The 23,173-nt window shown below is 34.8% G+C and overlaps 1 protein-coding gene across 1 annotated transcript; it reads left to right on the top strand.

Moving 5' to 3' along the window:
• Positions 1-192: 192 nt before the first annotated feature.
• On the top strand, positions 193-13,446 carry LOC129951443 (facilitated trehalose transporter Tret1-like). The gene is made up of 6 exons (XM_056063585.1): positions 193-506; positions 566-795; positions 12,054-12,184; positions 12,257-12,594; positions 12,657-13,069; positions 13,133-13,446. The coding sequence occupies exons 1-6, from the start codon at positions 428-430 to the stop codon at positions 13,337-13,339; spliced, it is 1,398 nt and encodes a 465-aa protein (XP_055919560.1). The 5' UTR covers positions 193-427; the 3' UTR covers positions 13,340-13,446.
• The last annotated feature ends 9,727 nt before the right edge of the window (positions 13,447-23,173 follow it).

The raw sequence follows: 23,173 nt of genomic DNA, 5'->3' as shown, positions 1-23,173 counted from the left end.
ACATTATTGTTGGAGATTGTTTTGACTTGGAATCTAATTTAATTTCACACAAATTTTATTAAATTGATTCTGATACAATTGAAACTAATTCAAATTACCAATCTTTTTTTTTAGAAAACAATTTATTCTTTTTTTTCAAATATCTTTAAATAAAATTTACATTTTTAATAATATACCTATAACTTGTATTAACCAAACCCACACGTAAAATTTGAGCAACAAATTATTTAATATTCCTACTGTACGTCTCTGAGAGACAAATTAAACTAGATATCGTGTTCTTTGATCGGCAGAGATCATCACTTCATCGGTATCACATTATCAGATTCAATCTCGATGTAGCAGTGAAAGCATACGGTTACTTTTCAAAATTGTTGTTTTGATAAAGATTTTTGCAACCCAACAAAAAAAGTAAAACGCCTCAAAAATGTTTTTAATAAATTTCAACCATCCGGAAAGTTTATTTTATGAGAATTATCGACGACAATTGCTAGCAACCCTAACAGGTATGCAAATTGAAGACTCTGGACTTTATCACAATTATACATAAATTAAAAATTTTCAGTTAATGTACTTGCACTTTCTCATGGCATCGGACTCGGTTGGGTGGCACCGATGCTTTTGACATTGCAATCTTCTGACTCGCCGTTGACCTTTCATGTATCGGTGGAGGAAGCTTCCTCGATTGGAGCCTTTGTCAGTGTTGGAGGATTAATTGGAAATTTCTCGTTTGGTGTCCTTTTGGATCTTATTGGAAGAAAAAAGTGTTTGTATCTTCTAGCTGTCCCACACATAGTAAGTTAATATTTGCATGTTTCTTATTTTTAAAAACGCCTTATATTTAAACAATTTTTAAGTGCGCACGTAAATAACCTTAACACCTGTGTTAATAGATTCCTAATACGAGTAGTTCTATGAAAGTATATTTTGGGAAATAGAACATATTTAAACTAAAACAAAGTACTTTTTATGGTACATATACGAGTACATATGAGTTTTTAAATTTTCATCTCGGTAATGTTTATAAATTATAGAAATAACTTCTGAAGCAGCAAATATTATCATTTTTGATTCACTTTTAAAACTCAAATATTGAACCTTTGGGTGCTTCTGATGAATATTTAAATTTGAGTTATTTTATGTTGGTAGCTAGAGCTGATGACTTTTTTCCCTAAAATATTAAGGTCAAACACATTTACGGTCAAAATACTGTTAAGCCAATAGTGATAATTAAAATTTTCCACATTTTTCAAAAAAGCCAATAACTAATTCTGAAAGGAATCTCAACAAAAATTGTATTCAAAGTATTGACCATTGCATTCTTAACATTTTGAACATCTTTTAAGCAAATCATGAATACGAATCCAATGAAAATTTAATATCCTTTGGGAAAACCATTCGACGAGTAATTTTTTGCGAGTGATTCTTATATCGATGGAAGAAAGTAACAGTCGGAGTTGGGGCGACGCGAGAATACGGCGGGCTTGATAATATTAACCAATTCAATGGTTTTAATATGTTCTTCACCACTTTAGCGCTCTAAGACGGTGATTTTTCATGTTCCATGTCATTTGGGCCATTCCGTCCGTTTTTTCGATCAACGCACTATTCAATTTGATAATGTGTTTTCGGTCACCGTCTCACTAAGTTTTAATAACTCGAAGTATACCATACTACAATGGGCCCACTAAACACAGAGAATTGTCTTACTGCCACCGCGTATTATACTTAAAGTCAAAGTTCTGACTACTGGAGTATGTTCCCCATAAGTTCAAACCCATTACACAGCAGAACCCCTCACAGTGCAAAAAAACTCGGCCTCTCCCGGACTTCAATTTTGCGTCGGGACTTGGGCTTATACCCGTATAAAATCCAACTGACCCAGTAGCTCAAAGTTCATGAACATATAGACAATGCCGCCGTTCGTTCGCTGACTGACCTTTGAATCGTTTGGTAGAGGACCCCAATTTAGACCGAAAAGCAAGCTGTGTTAACAAGCAAAACGTCCGTACTTTTTTAAAAACGACAACGACAAGTAATTTGTTATGGCCCAAATTGAACTATATGGACCTAAACGACATCTGGTTCCAGCAGGACGGCGCTACGTGCCACACAGCAAATACTACGACATCTATACACAACGTCTACCAGCCCTTAATAAAAAATCCTTTGCTAATGGTGAACATTCATATTTCACCTAAAATTCTCTGCAATCACCTTTGCATCGAAGAAATTAATCTTAGGACTTCAGCCGATTCAATGTTTTCCAAATTTTGTTCTTAGTGTTGCAAATTATCCCGTAACTTCTTGAGTTCAGTCACTGACTGCGCAACTTACAGATTTTTTCACGAGCACTGCTTATTACTAGGGATTGACAAATCCTTTCAGAATAATTCTTGTCATTAAAAGTGCTTTCTCAAATAAGCCGTTCTAATTCGGTATATGTAGTAGGTATATGTAGTACCCGTGGCATGATGGTTAGTGCTTCGATAAGTCTTCGGTCGATAAGTCTTCTTCCGAGCATCAATTCATGCTGCTACTGAACTCGTTTCTGATATCCAATGGAATAAATCAAAACAACAATGCACAGATACTGTTCTGGTTGATTTGGAAAAGGCCTTTGACACCGTATGGTTAAAGGGGCTTTACCTAAAACTGAGCAGGCTTGGCATAAGCAAGCCATTGTTGTTTATACTTTATGATATGCTTAACGATAGAAAGTTTGTTGTCAAATGTGGCAATGTAACTTCTACCACAACATTCTCAATTAAAAATGGTCTTCAACAGGGAGCGGTGAATTCACCAATTCTCTTCAGCATTTACACCAGCGATCTGATAGGTAGTCTTACAAAAGGCAATTGCGTACGCCGACGATCTAATTGCGTACAGAACGGGCCGAAAGGTTGAGGTTATTAGAATTCTCTTGCAGCGTGATTTCGGCAAGATTCAGCGATATTGCGACGACTGGAAACTGAAAATAAATGTCCAGAAGTCTGAGACAATTCTGTTCCAGACTCCGTTGGCTGGGGCCACGAGGGATACGTGCAAGAATTGGCGCATGATGGTTATCGTTGATCTTCACGGGCGGCCATTAGCGAGCAAAAGTGTAGTGAAGTACCTCGGTATCTGGTTAGATCAGTATTTATATTTCGACATACATATAAATGCTGCTCTGACCAGGGCCAGAGGAGCCTTTGGTATGACGAAACGGTTGTTTAACAGCAGTCGGCTTGACCCCAGAGTGAAGGTAATTTGCTACATGGCCCTCATACGGCCAATGATTGTGTATGGTTGTCCTGCGTGGTTCAGCGTAGCCCCTTCTCAGATGGAGAAGTTTCGGGTGTTCGAGCGGCAGTGTTTACGACGCTGTACCGTCTAATATCGAACAGCCGAATCTTCTTATGTGCATTACTATTCCAACGAGGTCCTATACAACGGGGCGCGAATCAACAGAATCGCCAATTTAGTGATAAAACTCGTTAGAGGTCACATTGCAAGAGCTATGTCTTCGACCAAAAATTTAATTTTCGGGGCGTTCTATCCGAATGCCGAATATTTCGAGAGTGCACTTAGGTTTCTCGGTTTAGCTCTGTCGATCCATCGACTTTTGTACAGTTAAATATAAATTCAAGCAAACAGATCCTTGATGTCTCTATACCTCTTTCAATATTTTCTGGGTTATTTAGCAACTTTTACTTTATGGTATTTTACATATCTGCTTACAAGTTTCGTAATTTTAAGATATTTTTCGCAACAAATGACTAAAAATTTGGAATTCATTTTATAAACCCGCTTTTTTCAATATGTGGAAGTGGTTTTTTCTCGGTCGTTTATGCCGGGGGAATTTGGACCATGTACAATTGAACCGGATGCAAATGACGCTGAGCCAATTGAATTGATTGTGTATATCCAGCGTCATACCGTTCTTAAGTTTAAATATCTATTTAATGAATAAACTTTTATGCATTTATATATAAAGGCAAAACTGATACAAAATCATTTGCTTTGAACAAATTATGTGTAATTGTTTAAACAAAATTGAACTTGACACACAAAAAGTACATACTTTAACAAAATGTACATGCATTATAAGAATTATAACAAAAAATACTTTCTACTTCATATACAAATTTCTATTTGTAATTTAAAAATAAAAACACAACAAAATAAGCAAAACACATGTTGTTAGAAGTTGGGAAAACCTCGGCAGTTTTTAGCAACATAGATAGGTAAATATTATCAAGTAAAACATAGAATTTAAAAAAGACAGATATCAACACTACAATCATACTTGTATTTATTGAGTAGGTTGTTTGAAAAAGCCGAAACTCGTAGGCTTTGCCTAACTTATTATAATTAAGCCTTTAACCCTAATGATACATATGCAAACTACCATATTATTCAGACATGTAAGCCCAAAATAATTATGAATTACTTACTGAGCGGGGAATATTTGTATACCAACTCTGGCGTACCACAAGGTAGCCACTTAGGACCTTTACTGCTTTTTTGTACGTTACTTACATTCTATATTATATAAAACACTCATCTGTTTTAATTTACGCTGATGACATTCAAATTTTCAAATGTATTTACTCACTTGACGACTCTTTACTCCTACAAGATTATCTTAACAGTTTTCGCGAATGATGTTTTATCCTCGTAAATAAGCTCTTACTAAACATAGACAAATGTAACTCAATGTGTTTTACACGCAAACAAAATGTTTTGACTTGAATTATCAATTAGACTCTTATTATTTGACTAAACTCTTAAATTTATCGGACCTAGGTATTATTCATGACTCAAAATTAACTTTAACAAATTATTATGACTGTATTATTAAAAAAGCAAATAAGACACTCGGATTTATAAAACGGTTTTCACATGATGTTCGCGACTCTTATATTCTTAAACTTCTTTATATATCATTTTTAAGACCAATATTGGAATATGGCTGCATAATATCGGCTCCCTTTTATTCAGTGCATAATAACAGAATAGAAGGAGTACAAAGAAGATTCATGTGCTTCGCCTCGTTTCTTCCCATGGTCCAATAGGCTCGAACTTCCACCGTACAATCATAGGCTCACAATCATAAATCTTCCATCGCTTTCTAAACACAGAGAGTACATTCAGCTGTGCTTTATTATAAAATAAATCAATGGGTCAGTAATATCACCATCAATTTTGGTACAATTAAACTTTATTTATAGCCGTTCAAGTATTAGGAGACAAGTTCCTTTACGTGCTATATCAAGCAGTTCGAACAATGGTAAAAACAGTCCCCTCAACCAATTGATTTCAGTTTACAACAGGTATAACTTTCTGGGTGCATTCCGTAAGCGATAATTTTCAAAGTAAAACATTTAAAGTAAATATTTTTAATACTTTAATAGCTTTTTTTTGCAAATTGCTTAAAGCATTGTAAATCTATAAATCTTAGCATAAATGCAATATAAGTCTTAAGTTCTAACGTTAGTTTGTTTAACGAATTCAATAAATAAACAAAATACTGAGGCTGGTAAATCATCACACATTTGTGCAGGGCAGCTAAAAAAAGAATACCTGTACTTTGCATTACACCGAAATTAGGCCCAAGTGAAAACGTTCCTAGAAAAACGTTTATTGCAGTTGAATTGATTGAGGAGAGTAATGCAACAGACTAATTAACTTGAGCATTTTTTATAAAAATAGCGATAAAATATAAGTAATACTCATAATGAGACCTTAATTACGATCAATAATGTTGTGGGTCTCTTTAGCGACTGCATGCAGCATGGAGTTTTCGAAGCATTAAATTCTGCATGATTTGATATGAGAATTCAATGAGCTCATCATAACATTTCGTTGGTGGTCCACCTTCGAGGGACAAGACTGTGAATCTAAAAACGAACATAAAACGCTGAAAGTGGGGTAGGATTTTCAGACAAAATACCATTTATAAAAATAAGGAAGAATGCTGGAGACAAAACGAAACCCTGCGATACACCAGATTGTATTTTGGTGATTTGAATGGACCGAAAGGTGCTTTCTTAACCAACAAAGAAGAGGTTTATCAATACCAAACGCAGGGCCGAATTTAGAGTTCCAGATGCCTCGGCGCAATAAAAGGGCTGGAGGCCCCTTCGTCCCAAATTGTTTTCAAAATAAAGAAAACCATTTTTTTTCACTCGAATTTTTCAATAAATAATTTATTGTGAAACCAAGTAGATTTCTTTAGTATTGAACAAACACATATGTATGTATAAATATAAACGGAAAAAAGAATTATCTGAAATTAAAGAACAGAACTTTTCGAGTTTTTTTCGACGAAAAATCGTTGATGATTTCCTTACATATTTTTTAAAATTTTCATTTTTGAAAATGAGCGCTTTCCAGTGCAATTTTTTACTATCAAAACCAAATACATTCTCAATGCAATTGTGAGGTTTGGGAATGCAGCTCTAAAATTTTGATTTTAGAGATTTCGGTAGTAAAATAGTTCCGGAGATTGATCCATTTCCTTTTTGTATGAGTCAAAGACACAAATTGAATGAACTCAATACCAATACTAGGCTCTAAATTATCCAGATACACTTTAACCAATGCCTCTGCTGCAGCGTGCAGATTTTCAGCATTTATCTTCTCGATGTAATTCAGGAATCCAAATCTCGAACGCACAACTTCAATGCAATCTTTCAGTAAGAGAAACGGATAGCTGGTCAATAACTGGAATGAAGGCGGATACTTTGTATTTTTCCTTAGGTGACTAATTTACGTCTTGTGCTTTCCCGTAATCGACCGTAATCAACCTCACATTGCTCGCTCTGGTGCGGGTACGTGATTGTACATATTCATCAGTATGGGATTTTATTTTTGGCTGCTTCCTGCTTTATCAAAATCATTTCGTTTGGATTCCAAGATTAATTGCAACGATTCTTGTGCACGCATTGCCGATTCAAAAATCATTTCATTTCGGTTCTTGCAACATCTTGTTTGAAGCATTGAATAGCTCCAAGGTATAGTTCCAAAATGTTGCAAAAAAAGCGGTTTCGAGACCACTCGTCTTCTGTTTCTTCATTCCTCTAGATGCCTCTTTGCTCTTTATTGGAACATATGCTGGTTAAAGCTTTTTCGATTTCTGAATAGCTGTTGACCAAGGCTTTGGTAGCTTCAGCTCGAAAAAACCAACGAGTGTCGCTGAGCTTTTTCAAAACTCAAAAATTGGCCGCTTTTCTTCTCCGATAATTTCTCAATCTTAATTCGGTGCCGCTCTGTACTAGTTGAAAAACGTGTACAAATTCTACACCAAATCAAAGAATTGAACAGCCGATGTACAAGAGTTAGCAGCTGCCTTTCCCAGTAAAAAAAAATATCAAAGGAAAAGATGTTAACTAGTGTTTAGTATTTGGAATTTGAAACAAGTCTCTATTGTGGGGGCTCCACGGCCCTGACCAAACGCAAGCATTTGCTTTCTTCAAACGATTTAAAGGTTTGTGCCACTGTTCTTCAAAATATAAAATATATACTCGTATGATCATCGTTAAAATGACTTTGAAAAGTCACTCATTAGCAGCATCGTAAGACCGTCTACTCTCGAAAGACTATTGCTTGAACGAATCCTTCGGGATGATTACCGTCCTCTTTTCTGTTTGTATGCTACTTAATGTTTGAATCTCCGTTTTTTTTAATGTCATGATTTCCAAATAAATTTTGTTCAATTCTAGTCCATTAAGTTTATGTTTTTAGACAGTAGTTAATATGAACAACCATTTTTAATTTTAATGAGATTTTAAAATTCACTTGAATCCAAAATAAATCTAGAGTGAATTATATGCCCATTAATAAGCCGAATTTCAATATTTGTTGTTATGTTTAGTTTTAAATAAGGTTAACATTGTTTTTTTTAAAACAGTTTTGTTTACTATTACAATTTAAATAAAAAAAAATAAAAATGTGTAAAAATCTTTAAAAATCGTAAGTAATGGATACCGATAAGTTATTTCAGCTGTTCTGTGGTTCGAATTATCTAAATAAACTATTACACGAAATTAGTAAGAAGAAATTAAATAAATCAAAACAAGAATATTTGACACCTCATTCATTATTGTAGCCTTACACAAACTGCCGTACATTCAATAGAATTGCTAAAAAAGTTAAGTCATGAGTCGGATTTCCGCTAGCTATTTTTTTAATTAAAATTTGATTACATATTATCTTGATAACAAGTTTAAATAAGTCTCCAGGGTGCGATGACGTAGAATCAAAATGCAAGATTTGTTTCAAACCAGCTAATCAAATAGAACAATATAAAAAATGTGTATTTATTTCTCGTTTCGGTCTAATAACACACATTTTTAGTTTATTAATATTTCATAGAATTCTTCAAGCAAAAAATCAAAGTTTAATGTCTTGGTTAATGAGTTTTTATTGTGCTGCTACATCTGTCGTTGTTTAAGTTCCAAATTCAAAAGTATGTATGTACGTAAAAGACTTCACAAAATATACAACATGAATTAATTGCTCGAACAACAACCAAAATTATACCATACAAAAAACAGGGCGTAATTTCAAAAAAAAACTTTTAGTAGTATTAGTATTTGACAGATCACGCGGGATTTCAGACATGGTGTCAAAGAGAAAGATGCTCAGTATGCTTTGACATTTCATCATGAATAGACTTACTAACGAGCAACGCTTGCAAATCATTGAATTTTATTACCAAAATCAGTGTTCGGTTCGAAATGTGTTTCGCGCTTTACGTCCGATTTATGGTCTACATAATCGACCAAGTGAGCAAACAATTAATGCGATTGTGACCAAGTTTCGCACTCAGTTTACTTTATTGGACATTAAACCAACCACACGAATGCGTATAGTGCGTACAGAAGAGAATATTGCGTCTGTTTCTGAGAGTGTTGCTGAAGACCGTGAAATGTCGATTCGTCGCCGTTCGCAGCAATTGGGTTTGGTGTTATTCGACCACATGGAAGATTTTACGCAAAGATCTTGGTGTAAAACCGTATAAAATACAGCTCGTGCAAGAACTGAAGCCGAACGATCTGCCACAACGTCGAATTTTCAGTGAATGGGCCCTAGAAAAGTTGGCAGAAAATCCGCTTTTTTATCGACAAATTTTGTTCAGCGATGAGGCTCAATTCTGGTTGAATGGCTACGTAAATAAGCAAAATTGCCGCATTTGGAGTGAAGAGCAACCAGAAGTCGTTCAAGAACTGCCCATGCATCCCGAAAAAGCACTGTTTGGTGTGGTTTGCACGCTGGTGGAATCATTGGACCGCATTTTTTCAAAGATGCTGTTGGACGCAACGTTACGGTGAATGGCGATCGCTATCGTTCAATGCTAACAAACTTTTTGTTGCCAAAAATGGAAGAACTGAACTTGGTTGACATGTGGTTTCAACAAGATGGCGCTACATGCCACACAGCTCGCGATTCTATGGCCATTTTGAGGGAAAACTTCGGAGAACAATTCATCTCAAGGAATGGACCGGTAAGTTGGCCACCAAGATCATGCGATTTGACGCCTTTAGACTATTTTTTGTGGGGCTACGTCAAGTCTAAAGTCTACACAAATAAGCCAGCAACTATTCCAGCTTTGGAAGACAACATTTCCAAAGAAATTCGGGCTATTCCGGCCGAAATGCTCGAAAAAGTTACCCAAAATTGGACTTTCCGAATGGACCACCTAAGACGCAGCCGCGGTCAACATTTAAATGAAATTATCTTCAAAAAGTAAATGTCATGGACCAATCTAATGTTTCAAATAAAGAATCGATGAGATTTTGCAAATTTTATGCTTTTTTTTTTTTTAAAAGTTCTCAAGCTCTTAAAAATTCACCGTTTATATTTCGAAAAAAAACTTATATAAGGCTTTTTGAGGCTATGTAAACTTATGAAGTAGTGTTTTTATCGAATCTACACTCCTTTTATTCAAATTTCCGTTTAAAAATATTTAGTATCTTACTTATTTTACCCGGACAAAGATTGTTTTCTGGAATATGAGGACGCTTCTGAACGGAGGAAGTGAAGGTCCGCACAATGCCAGATTCCTCCAATTAGAGAGAGAATTTATGCGGTACAGAACAGATATCTTAGGGTTAACCGAAGTGCGATGGTTGGGATCGGCCAAATATAAGTCACCGACACGTAACACTATATTGCTCTACTCTGGTCATGACCCAGGAAACGCTCGAAAAGCTGGAGTTGGGTTACTCCCTACAAAAAAGGCAACCAGGAGCCTTATGTCATGGGAGCCCCTTGGGGAAAGGCTTAGCAAAGCTAGGTTTCAGAGTAGAGTACGACCCGTCACCATTATACAGTGTAACGCACCGTCGACGGAGCTCGCATCTTATGAAGAGAAATAATGCTTTTATAGTCAAATGCGATCCGCCTACAACAACACTACCCGCGGAGATATTATTTTGGTTATGGGAGACCTCAATGCGCTAAGGCATGTGATGGGTGCTCACGGAGTTAGCAATTGCAATGATAATGGTGAGAGGTTCAACGCCAATAGCCTTGTGATTTGTGGCACTATGTTTGAGCACAAACTCTATCATAAAATAAGCTGGGTGTCGACGGACAGCAAGCGCCTGCCAACCAAATTGACAACTTCGCTATATTAGTCGACGCTTAAGAAGCATTCTCTTGGATGTACGAAACAGCAGAGGAATCGATATGGGACTTGCCCGTTACCACCACTTAATGATAGCTACCTTTAGATTGCGTGCAGCTACACTTCGAAGATCCAACGAAACAACACGAGTTCCCAAATTCAACATCGCCATGCTAAAGGATCCCACGACCTGTCAACAATTTAGGGACCACCTGTCAAACGAAATGAGAACAATCAACAATCAGACGACATCGAACACCATTGGAATGCTGTAAACAATGTCTTCATTTCAGGTAGGCGATACACTGTGCTCAGCTCTCCATCAAATGACAACAAGTATGGAGAGAGAAGTAAAATGTCTGGGGCTGAGAATTGATTCCGGCAAAATAAAAATGATCAGCCTCGGAACCTGACCATCCTCTCAAATAAATATTTTCTCGCAACCGGTGGTAAAAGTGGATAGCTTTCAATACCTTGGAAGTATTGTTTCCATCGAAGGATGAACCGAACAAGACGTCATCTGCCTCATCGGCAAAGCAAAAGCGGCGTGCGGTATGTTGTCAAAAATTTGGAGGAATAACTACGACTATTTCGCACAAATGTCGAATCTGTGCTTCTTTATGGGTGCAGCACTTGGAAGATTACTTCAGCTATAACAAGAAAACTGCAAACCTTCGTAAATAGATGTCAGGCCAGGAACCTACAGACTCTATAATACGAGGGCGTAAGTGGCAATGGATTGGGCATACGCTTCGAAAAGGTAACAACTGCATTAGAGGCCAAGCCATGCAGTGAAATCCGCTCACACAAGAAGAAAGAAGAGCTAGACGACCGAGAAGCACATGGCGCTGGACAGTTGAGCGGAATCAGCGTCACAAGGCAAGAGTTGGATGGAGCTGAAACACATCTCCGGAAACCGTACACGATGACGCGTAGGAGTAGTAGAGACCCTATGCCACTTAATGGGTTCCTAGAAGACTCAACAGGTCTAAGGACATAGCAATCTTATTTATTTTACAAAAATCCCATCTTACTTGTAAGTCTTCACCTGCCAAAATATAAGAATAATGTTTAAAACGTATATTTTTAAGTTTGATCACATATAGCAAAAATCGGAGTTTGGATTCGAAATAAGCTTTGAAAACATTACTTTAATTCTACTTTGGAAAATTATCTTACAATTTATTTGTTTGTGTTTTAATTTTGAATAAAATACCTAGTTTTTGTTCATTTTATCATTTTTAATATGGCATATTTTAAAAAGCGTGATGTTATAGAAAAATTCAAATGAGAGGATCGAGAGAGAAAACTTAATTCTAGTGTACTTTTCTTCTTTAAAGATAAAAGCAGTATTTTCTTTTTAATTTCCCAATGGCTACCTATTGTTAAATTTTCTTTATTAACCTATAACTATATTTAAACTTTTTTCTTTTAGTGCTTTTGGTGCATGGTTTTCTTCGCCAATGACGTGTATTACCTTTATATAGCACGAGTATTAGGAGGCACTACTGGAGGTGGAACTTACGTTGTTCTTCCCATTTTTGTGGCTGAAATTGCTGATTCAAGGTAGGTTATACTTTTATTTAGTTTTCAATAATAATTGAACTGATTTATTTTGATATCCAATGTGTCTTTTAGAGTTCGGGGAACCTTGGCTTCAGGTTTTGGATTCGCCTTGAGTATTGGAATGCTTTTAGGAAACATTATTGGTTCCCACATTTCGTATTTACTCATTCCCTGTCTTGTAATGGTCCTACCTGTAATATACCTTATTCTTGTTGTACAATTCCCTGAAACGCCGCAATATTTACTCCGCAATGGATACAATGATGCTGCTGAAAAGTCTCTAAAATACTACAGAAATATCAAAGGACATACAAAGGACGAAGTGCTTCAATTCGAGGCAAATTTTAATGAGTTGAAATCTTGTATCACCTCCTCAACAAACAAACAAAAGGCTTCCTTTAAGGACCTCTGTAGGTATTAAGTAATATAATATCCCCTGATAAAAGATTAATAATTAAACCAAAACTTTTAGGTAATCCCACATCGGTGAAAGCTCTTCTGATAGGAATAGTTCTCATGTTTGTGTTTGGTTTTTCTGGAATATATGCTCTCATTAGCTACTCATCGCTAATTTTTGCCGAAGCAAAATCCTCCCTAGATCCGAAAACTAATACCATCATCATCGGAGTTTTTCAGATAATAGGATCTTATTGTGCCTTTATTATGATCGATAGATATGGCCGGAAATTCCTTATGACCATGTCCACTGCTGGGATGTGTATTGGGTTTACAATTATTGGAGTATATTCGTACATGGGCTCCAAGATAGAACTTACCAACGTCACATGGCTTCCTGTTGTTTTAATGTCAATGATAATTTTATCAGCCAATATCGGAGTAATTTCAGTTACTTTTATAGTACTTGTTGAAATTCTTCCTACAAAGGTAACCCTATTTCTGAAACAAAAGCTTTAAACACAAACTTTAGTACATTTTTCTTAATTTTAGATAAGATCGTTTGGTACAACATTTTGCCTGGTGTTGTCTAGTTTATTTACAACTATAGTTGTGAAAGCTTTTCCTGTGTTAATGGTAAGCGCGGGGCTAGCAGTTGTCATGTGGATTTTTGCAACGGCAACTGCATTTGGATTCATATTTTTCTTAATCTTCTTGAAAGAAACTAAAGGAAAGAACCTCGATACTGAAAGTTCATAGGATTTAAAAAATATACTGTATTTATATATAATTAATTTAATTAACTTAGGTTTGTCTTTCATAAATAAGGCTATAATAATAAAGAGTTATAATTATATTTTTTGATACTTGACTTTTTTATTCATCAGTCTTAATCAATTAAACTTTCACATTGCTTAACTTTTAAAACGGGAGCAATATGTTCGACAACTTTCTAAAGTTTTTCATAAAATGTTCTTGTTGCTGCAGTTTAATGAAATTAAATTATTTGACCCCGAACCCACTAACTCAAAATGAATAAATTTTTTAGACAGTAACAGAAAAACAAGTTTCATTTTACTCTCCGTTTCATTTAAATTCTTCTCCTCAACATCTTAAACTTCTGGCAACATGAATCCTTAATCATATACCTGCACACGCTGTCAACATTATTTTAAAAACTCTGCTTTCGTTCTACTCTACAGCTCTGCACAAGTTTTGACAGTACACCCTTTGACTTTTGCATTCGGTATGTTAAAAATTGTGTTCCCATCGTAAAGTTCTTTAAATGTATACCTATTCAAGAGCATAAATCTGAATATTTGGCTGACATAATCTTGAAATTTCTGGAAAATCATGATAATTCAATAAAGGATTGTACAAGACAAAGCTATATGTGGTTTGCAAGCAATGTTTAAGAAGAAGTATGAATTTGCTACCTTTGTACCTTTTGCAGCACATTCTTTTAACTTAGCCAGCCTTCATGGGGCTGGTTGTGTGCAGGAGGCAACAAGTTTCTTTCAAGTGGTTAAAAAAATATACAACTTTTTTCTACTTTTACCCATCGCGGGAATAAATTGAATGAATGTTTAGGTTCACATAGAGTTCTTAAAAGTCTTTCTGAAACAAGATGGTCTGCACAAGCTGATGCAGTTAACGCGCTTCATCATGGTTATAAGCAAATTACTGAAGCCTTGACATCTATCTCTAGAGATCCAGAGCAAGCTCCAGACACAAAAAGCGAATCGATAGGCCTGTCTAAAAAAATTTCGAAACTTGTCCTCATTTTAACAGAAATTTGGAGCACAATATTAGAAAGAATTCATAAAGCCAGCAAGAGCCTTCAAAAAAACAATAACGATTGACGTTGCTACAAATTTGCTTTGTTCACTATGTTTGTTCATGAATGATCTAAGGGAGAATTTCGACAAATTTGAAGCGTATGCTAAAATTCAGAATCCGGATGCTAATTATAAAGACTTAATGCAACGAAAAATAGTATGAAGTTCGCGTGCCACATATTTTGATGGCCCTCCACTATCTGTCCAGCTAATTGGGAAAAAAAAGTTTAAAATATCAACTTGTTTTCCAATTATTGACGCAATTACCTTTTAATTAAAAATACGATCCAATCGCTATCGAGAAATGAATGCATTGTTTGCCTATTTTTGTCGATTGCAACATTTGACTTTAGTGGAGTTGCAAAATTCTTGCCAACAGTTTTCAAAAAAATAGCATAGAGATGTTAATGCGGAAGAACTTGGGAAATGCCTGCACCATGTACTAAAAGAATTCAATAAAGATGTAAATGAAGATCTTATTACAATATCAAAATTGTACAGTTTAATTACAGTGGATTAAATTAGAAACACCTTCCAAATGTAGAAACTGCCTGTAGAATTTTTATCTTTGATGGTTTCAAACTGCAGTGAAGAGCGTTAATTTTCGAAATTCAACTGAATAAAATGAGCTTTGAAGAACAATGCTACAAGATAGACTAAACCGCTTGTCAATTTTATCAATTAAAAATGAACAACTGCAGGAAATTATATTCGATGACTTTGCAACTGACAAAGTTAGAAAAGTATGACTTTAATAATATTTTGTTGAATACTTGAACTTTCATACATATATATTTAAAAAATAAATATAAAGAAATACACTTGCATAAAATAAAAAAAATATTAGAAATCCACTAAAAATACAATAAAAATTATCAAAAGTCAACTATGAAGAAAAATGCTCAACTATTGAAATTAAATTTTAAAAAAATACGAAAGCAATTATAATCTGTCTTCTGTTTTATGTTTTTTTTCACGTTCTTTTTAAAAAGCAAAAATATTAAACAAAAAAAAACAAATTAGTTTTAAAATGATTTTTTTTTAACCTAAAGGACTTCTAGGGTTTGTCAAAGTTTGCATTGATAAAAGAGGAGAGAAACTTCTCGTTGGGACCCTTTAAGGAACTCAGCCATAATACCAAAAAAAAGCTGATTTTGGTCTGGATTTTAGCGACGTGAAACTAATTTATTGTGTATTTTCGTAAAATTTATTTTTTGTAAGAAAACTGTATATTTCTAAATTATGGGTTATTCATGCTTTTTCAAAAGTAAACGTAAATAAAACACATACATATAAAATATTTTGAGGTTATTTTCGAACACTTTTTGAAACACATTGGGCGGTATCTCAGCCATAACTTGACAAATGTTGGTTCTTAAGTGCTCAAGAGTTAAAGGTTTATCTGCATAAACACGGTCTTTTGCATAGCCCTACAGTCCCGCGGTGTCACATCGCATGATCTTGGTGACCAGTTTATATCGACACTACAAGAAATTACGCGGCCAATAAATGTCTCTTGCAATAAAGTCATATTCGCTAAAGTTGTGTGTCATGTGGCACCGTCTTGTTGAAACCTCATATTCTCCAAGTCGTATTTTTCAATAGCAGGCAAAAAAAATTCGGTTATCAGGTCCAAATCGACGGTGACAGAAGTAAGATGCAATCACTCCTCCGGACCAAATAACGCACCAAACAGTGATTTTTTTGGATGTAATGGCTTCTCTTCAATTACTTGAGGATTCTCAGAATCACAAACATGACAAATTTGTTTATTTACATACCCACCTATTGAGAAATGTGCTTCGTCGGTGAAGAAGATTTTGTTCTAAAAATCGCCGTCTACCGCCTGTTGCTCAAGGATCCAAAATTTGCATTAATAATGTGACTTAAGATAGTCCTATTTCCTAAAAAAGATAAGAAAGTGCGAAACGATGTACACAAACCTTACAATATCTGTAACCAATCCAGTCTTTTTAAATTTATTACCAATTGCTTACATAGTTGGACAGTTATGTAAGCCATAATCTCCTCTTAAAGCACAATATGTGGCTGTGTCAGAATAACCACTTTTTTACTAGGCTTAAACAATTTGTATGTGTTAAGCAATCCATTTTCGTAAATGTCAGACTTTCAACTAAAAATAGTGGTTCAACAACTTAGTTTGATAGATGTCGAATTCCAGCCATTTTTTTTTGAAACCGCAAATAGATAATCCGTTATAAGCAAATGTCAACAACAATAGTTGGTATAAAATAAAAATAAGTTTTATAATCCAGCGAATATAAATCAATGTTTTCAATAATTTGTAAGCTTAATTTTTGTACAAAAAAAATATGTTTGAATTTTTCTACAAATGAAATGTAAACTGTTTTTTCCTATAAGAAAAGTTTAAAGTCTAGACCTTTAAAAGTCAATTTGTGTAGTTTAAAAAATAAACTGTAGGTACAAAATTATTTTTCGTCGCACAAAATTACTTTGGGCAATAATACTTTTTTTTCGTAAAATAGAAAAAGCCTGAATGGGTCAATTTACACAATCTTGATGGATAATTCACGCCGATAACCAATAACCACGCCATGGAACCCCTCTCACAAATATCGATTGCGTTTTAACTTTTGTGGCAAGTAGCGCCATCCATCGTATGCCTTCGGTGTCCTTATTAACTACTTCAGGCCACAGGAAGTTGTTCATCATCGACCTACACCGATCGGCGTTCCGACGATGGCCTGGCCAGTATCATTTTCGAAGTACATGGCTGTCACGAGCTGTCAAAATCAACCGTCCCTAATGGTAAATCTTATATAACATACAATTCAATTGAAGTCATATAGCTTAATTGATCCGTAAAGAATCAGATTTGTGACAATATCTTCAACAAAGCCTACTTCATTTTTAAATGATCAGCATAATCTCCCAGGGGTATAGTGAAACAGTTTGTATAAGTTTATAAATTTGAATTTGTTGGCAGAATCATTTAATCATTGATTAAAATTAAGCAAACCTGTATTAAGGTATTGAAATGGAGTTTTGCTTATTTGAATTCCTATAAATATGTTTGACTGATTTTGCATTGATAAAATGTGTACACTAAAAATAGCTCACTTATTAATAGTTTATAACAACATACACTCCGCTTCAACCGAATGCGCACAGAAATGTTTGAAAATACTTTTAACATTGTTTCCGAATATCTGTTGGTATTGTGCCATCTATTGGTGCTGACTAAGCCTTGAAATGTAAAGAAAATAATTTCAAAAAAATTAAATAAAATCAACCACTAGTTTTTGCATTAGCCAACTTGCAAAAGTTTATTCTAGGAATGAATTGAATATTTTTTCGAGTAGAATAAACAAACATTGTACAATAGGTACAAACATTTAAATTGTTAGTGGATTGGAATAAAATAAGTTCCTGTTAAGTTTGGTTGATACTTCCACATTTACTTTTAATTATTTCGAAAATAAGTTCCGGTATGAATCCTACAGCCTTTTGATATAGTTCAACGATATTTCGCTATCGCTAACTTAATTACAGAAATAAAGGATTCTTATTGTTTAAACTGACGACCAGAATCATTAGGATCAGATTAGTACAGCAGTTATTGAGGGAAGTGCAAATTTTGCTCCTCTGTAAAAGCTTATATTATGCACACTGAGTGAATAGGAATGCTACCATGTTGGTAGGCCAAGTTAATGGTTTAAAAAAAAATTAGATTAATTAGAAAAATTTCTTTCCAAGGTTCCCTTAAGCCCAACTGCAGTATTTTTGTATGTTCACACGTCAATCTTAACTGCTCCGTAAAAACTGACATCTTTTTTTTCCACTTCAGAACTTTCAGAACGTAGTAAGGAAACACAAAACTACGATCGGATGCTCATCATAAGGGTATGTGTTAGCTATTAGTTTGAAAATAAATCAATTATAGCCCAACACACACACAAAACATAATTAACTTTTAACATAAACTAATACACACCAACAAATAAAAGAAAGGCCTTTACGATAGGGTAGCACTGGTTCTAAACAATGATTTTAATCCCACCTTAGGTTAGGTTAGGTTCAAGTGGCTGTCCAAGATGAAAACGGACACACTTAGGCCAGTTTAATGGCCCATTGTGATACCACATGAATCTTGCGGCTTCCTCCTATGCTCAATGGCACCAGTTTGAGTTCCTTACGAAACGTGAGAGGCTGATTATGCTGATATGATTTAGATCGTTAAAGAAGAATTCTCCTTAGATAATTCTTGCGTTTTCGAGCCAGAGCAAGGTGTGTCCAGAGAACATGAAGAATTGTTTCCACCTTTTCCTCGTCCATACAGCTTCTGCAAAAGTCATTTGAGAATACGCCTAGTCTCGTGGCGTGCTTTCCTATTCGACAGTGTCCGGTTATAACACCTATTATCGAGCTTATATGTGATCTGCTTAGAGAGAGCAAGCACCTTGAACGCTTTAAATCCAGTGTTGGCCAGATGTTTTTTGTGAATTATCACGTATTGATGTTGTTCCACCTGGTGCCTGCACTACTCACAGCGTCTTGCATTAGCAGCAGTTTAACCAATACTACCACTACTTGCCAAACTGGTAGGCTGTACTGTACCGTTCCTGGTGAGTTCATCTGCCTTACAGTTACCTGGAATGTCTCTATGGCCCGGGACCCAGCAAAGGTGAATATTAAACTGTTGCGCCATCTCCATTAGAGATGATCGACAGTAATTGACTGTTATAGAGTTTGTAGGGACAGAGTCCAGATATTTGATAGCGGCCTGACTATATCTTTTCATTAGGCCAGGAAGAGTAAGGTAGAGTTAGGTGTCCAGTGCCGCAGATGGGGTGGTGCGAAGCGATCCGGTTATACCTAGGCAAGCTTAACGTTCGACTTTATTTAACTTATCCCTGTTTATACCTTTCTCTAAAGCAGTCCACGATACTGCCACACCGTACATTAAAATCGGTCTGATTACCGACGTGTATAGCCAATGCGTGATTCTGAGTTGCAAGCCCCATCTGTTACCAATAGCTTTTTTGCAAGAAAAGAGAGCTACAGTAGCTTTATTGATTTTTTCCTGAACGTTGCGTTTCCAATTTAGTATTTACCTAAGACAAGTCCCAGGTATTTAGCCTCGTCTGAGAATTTTAATTGGATTCCTTTAATATAGGGAGGGTTGACAAATGGAATTTTGTATCTCCTCGAAAATAAGACCAAATCGGGTTTGTCTGGGTTAACACCTAGTCCAAACCGATCAGCCCAAAAGTATTAGTCTGTCTAAGGAATTTTCTAAGAGTTCTTTTAGGGTGTTAAGATGCTTTCCTTAAACTGCTATAGCAACGTCGTCCGCATAGGCTTTCAATCTGAAGCCCTCCGCATCCAGACTAGTTAGGATTTCATTCACCACTAGGTTCAATAAGGGAGGTGATAGAACAACACCTTGCGGTGTCCCTCTACTAAGGAATCGTCTGCCAGAAAAGTTGCCCAGTTTTTAGTTAATATTCTGCTAATCACAATAAAATTAATCAACTCCCGAAGCGAACTCTCTACATTTAGAGATGTTAGTACAGATGTGATTGCAGATGTTGTTAAAGGCACCTTCGATGTCAAGGAAAGCAACCATAGTGAACTCCTTATGATGGAGGGAATATTCGATGGTGCGTACTAAAGTGTGTAACGCTGTTTCCACCGATTTACCTTTACAGTAGGCATGTTGAGACGAAGACAGAAGTCTTGTATCGATACGTGCCTTTAAATGGATATCAATCAATCTTTCCAATGTCTTAAGAAGGAATGATGATAGACTTATAGGTCGTAGATCTTTAGGATTGACTTGGGAGCATTTACCTGTTTTAGGTATAAAAACATCTTTAACTTCTCTCCATGCCGAGGGAACATGGACCAGGTAAAGACAGCTGGTAAAAGTTGCCTCATGGATTGGTGCAATTATGTCAGAAGTTTTTTGTAGTTCGGCTGGTATTATTCCATCTGATCCTGCAGATTTAAAAGGTTTGAAACTGTTGAAAGCCAATTGTAGCTTGTCGCTTGAGATCAGACCTACTGGATATGCTGTATTAGGACTTGAACGTGTATAACTGTTGCAAGTTTCGGTAAGAGAACTACCAGGAAAATAAGTAGGTATATAATAGTAAGTTCAGCGATTCATTACTTGGTGCCTCATTTAGATTTAAATCTCTCAATGAAAATTTTAAGTAATGTAAAATGCTCATTCGACTTCAAGCTTCATTCTTCCCAGGTGATGAGTCCCCAATCGGTAAATCAAATGTTCAAAGGAAAGATACATCAATTTCACCATTAATGAGTTGATATAGAACTAAGTCATTATTATTACGCCTTTGCTGGAGCGATTGCATTTGAAGAAGCTGAATGAGATTTTCATAGAGAGGCAGATCATAAAGATCATCCCAATGAAGACCCTTTATGTAGAATTCAATCAATACGTTTTCTATGAATTTCGTAATAGGGATTCCATATATATTCAATGTGAGGACAAACATGGCATAGTATAAAGAATAAAATTAATGTGATGTATAAACTCTAAGTTGGAACAGAAATGTACACCTAAATCTTTAAATGTGGAGACGCGACAGAGTTTTTGCTGTGATATACAATATTCAAACACAATACCGATTCGTTTTTTAGTAAAAATTATCAACTGGTAGAGGGCAAGGCTATTTTTGGCTAAGTTTGAGAATGTGAATAGATTTATTACGGTTGATCTTTACTTTACAAAACCACGTATTCGCAAATGAGATTCTCATACTAAAAAATGCTACATTTTCACAAACAATTTAAGAATGCAAAAAAGCTTTGCAATGGGCTTGTGGTTTATTATAACCGAATTGTAACCTTTCTTGTAAATTGGTATAAGAAATGACGCCTTCTATATACTGGGAAATTTGCTTGTTTCTGGAAAAAGTTTGAATATGAACGTAAGGAAAGGGGTTCAACTAAAGTTGTTCGTCAGTTAGCTTTTTCATCTTAAGTTTAATTCGTTAAAGCGGCTTGATTTTTAATAATTCTTAAAACTGTAGAGAAACTTGCGTTTATGCCAATATTTGACTTTATGTTTTCCCACAATCACAACAATCAGATGGACACCTTAAAATTGCTGCTGTTTTTGCAATTCTCTTTACCTTCCTTTATGTTTTGTCTTTACGAATTTATTTTATTTTTCAACTGTAAATAAAAACAATTAAGACTTCGGAAAATGTTATCAGCTGCTGCACGTCCGGTTAGGTCATGGTATCTTATCAAGTTGATTTAAGCTTTTGTAACACTGCTGAGGCATGTATTACCAATTGGTCTTAAACTGTTACAACAATAAAATAGTTGGTTTAAACTATATAGTACTTGAAAACCCTCATAAAAAAAACGATTAAACTGTCTTTGTACCTATTCAGTTGAATAAAAAAAGAACTTAAGAATTGGGCGAAATCAAAAATCGCAGTTTTTTTAAGGCATATTTACCATCTACAGATGTCACAGAAACCCTCAATATTTGATAAAAAGCATTTTCGAAAATATTTGTACATATTCACTTGAAGCGGAGTGTACTAACTGGCATCATGCAAAGCTTTAACTATTTATGTACTTGTTTAAAATAAAACTAGAATCCCATGTTTTTTTTTTGAGTGTGATTGAAATAAAACAAAAATTTGCAAAGCAAAATTAAAACAAAAATTCCTAAAGCAAAATTAAAGCTATGAATTAGTCTACCTGTAACTTCTTATAAACCACCTATCAAATTATTGCAGCCAAAAAAAACTAGTTCTCCGGCATCGCCCTATCTCATCTGCATCAGTATTTCAAACTAAAACTATATTTAACAAAATAATCCGAATTTTATTGTTTGAACTTCAATTCTAATTAAGATAAAAATGAAACCAAATGTTTAAGATGAAACAAATTTGTATAGTCTAGGAAAATAAGATATTAATTTAGTGAAATTCTGAGAAAGATGAATTTTGATGTATAATTTTCTTTAAACGTCATTAACATATTATAAAAAGCACCATATTATTTTAGTGTATCCAAATTACTCTAAGACAATAGTTATTGTTTATAGGAAAATTTGTGGGTACACATTTAAGGGCATGATCATTTTTGATTAAATTGGTGGATTTAAAAAACAAACGCGTTGTTATTAAGTGTGATTGGGATATAACACATTTCAATCAATTAATTTCTGTTTATAAAAATTCCAGCAGAAATTCAAAGATTAATAATTATTAATAAACCTCGCAATGACCAAAGGCAATTATTATTTTTAAGAAGTATGGTTCCAATAATTGTTTCATTTCTCATTCTTTTATTATTCTCAAATTAGGCTGGTTTAAGGGATTGAGCTCCCGAGCTATAATCAATGATTCTCTATAACAACAAATTTAAAGCCTTTGCTTTTAATGTCAAATTTTACACATCCATTGATTTTTCTTGAAAGAAACCCCTTATCAAAATGAATCCTATTATTGAAAAACGTACATATTTCGCTTGCTCACAGAATTTTTTATATTATAACTACAAAATTTTGGAACATAAAATAACTATAACTTTTGTATTTTATTGTTCACTCATCGAAAATCGTTATTTAAAATAAATTTATTTGAAAGTGTTTCACTTCATAACCTCACATATTCAGACCCCCTGGACTACAATGAAATTTGAATTTTTCATCTGCGTTCTAGATTATTTATTTAAACATAATTATCTGGGTTTTCGTTTTTATTTTCATTAAAAATTTGAT

The sequence above is a fragment of the Eupeodes corollae genome, chromosome 3 (genome assembly GCF_945859685.1).
Source record: "Eupeodes corollae chromosome 3, idEupCoro1.1, whole genome shotgun sequence".
NCBI lineage: Eukaryota > Metazoa > Arthropoda > Insecta > Diptera > Syrphidae > Eupeodes > Eupeodes corollae.
Note: the sequence above shows the minus strand (reverse complement) of the source record. Positions and strands in the feature narration are given on the sequence as shown.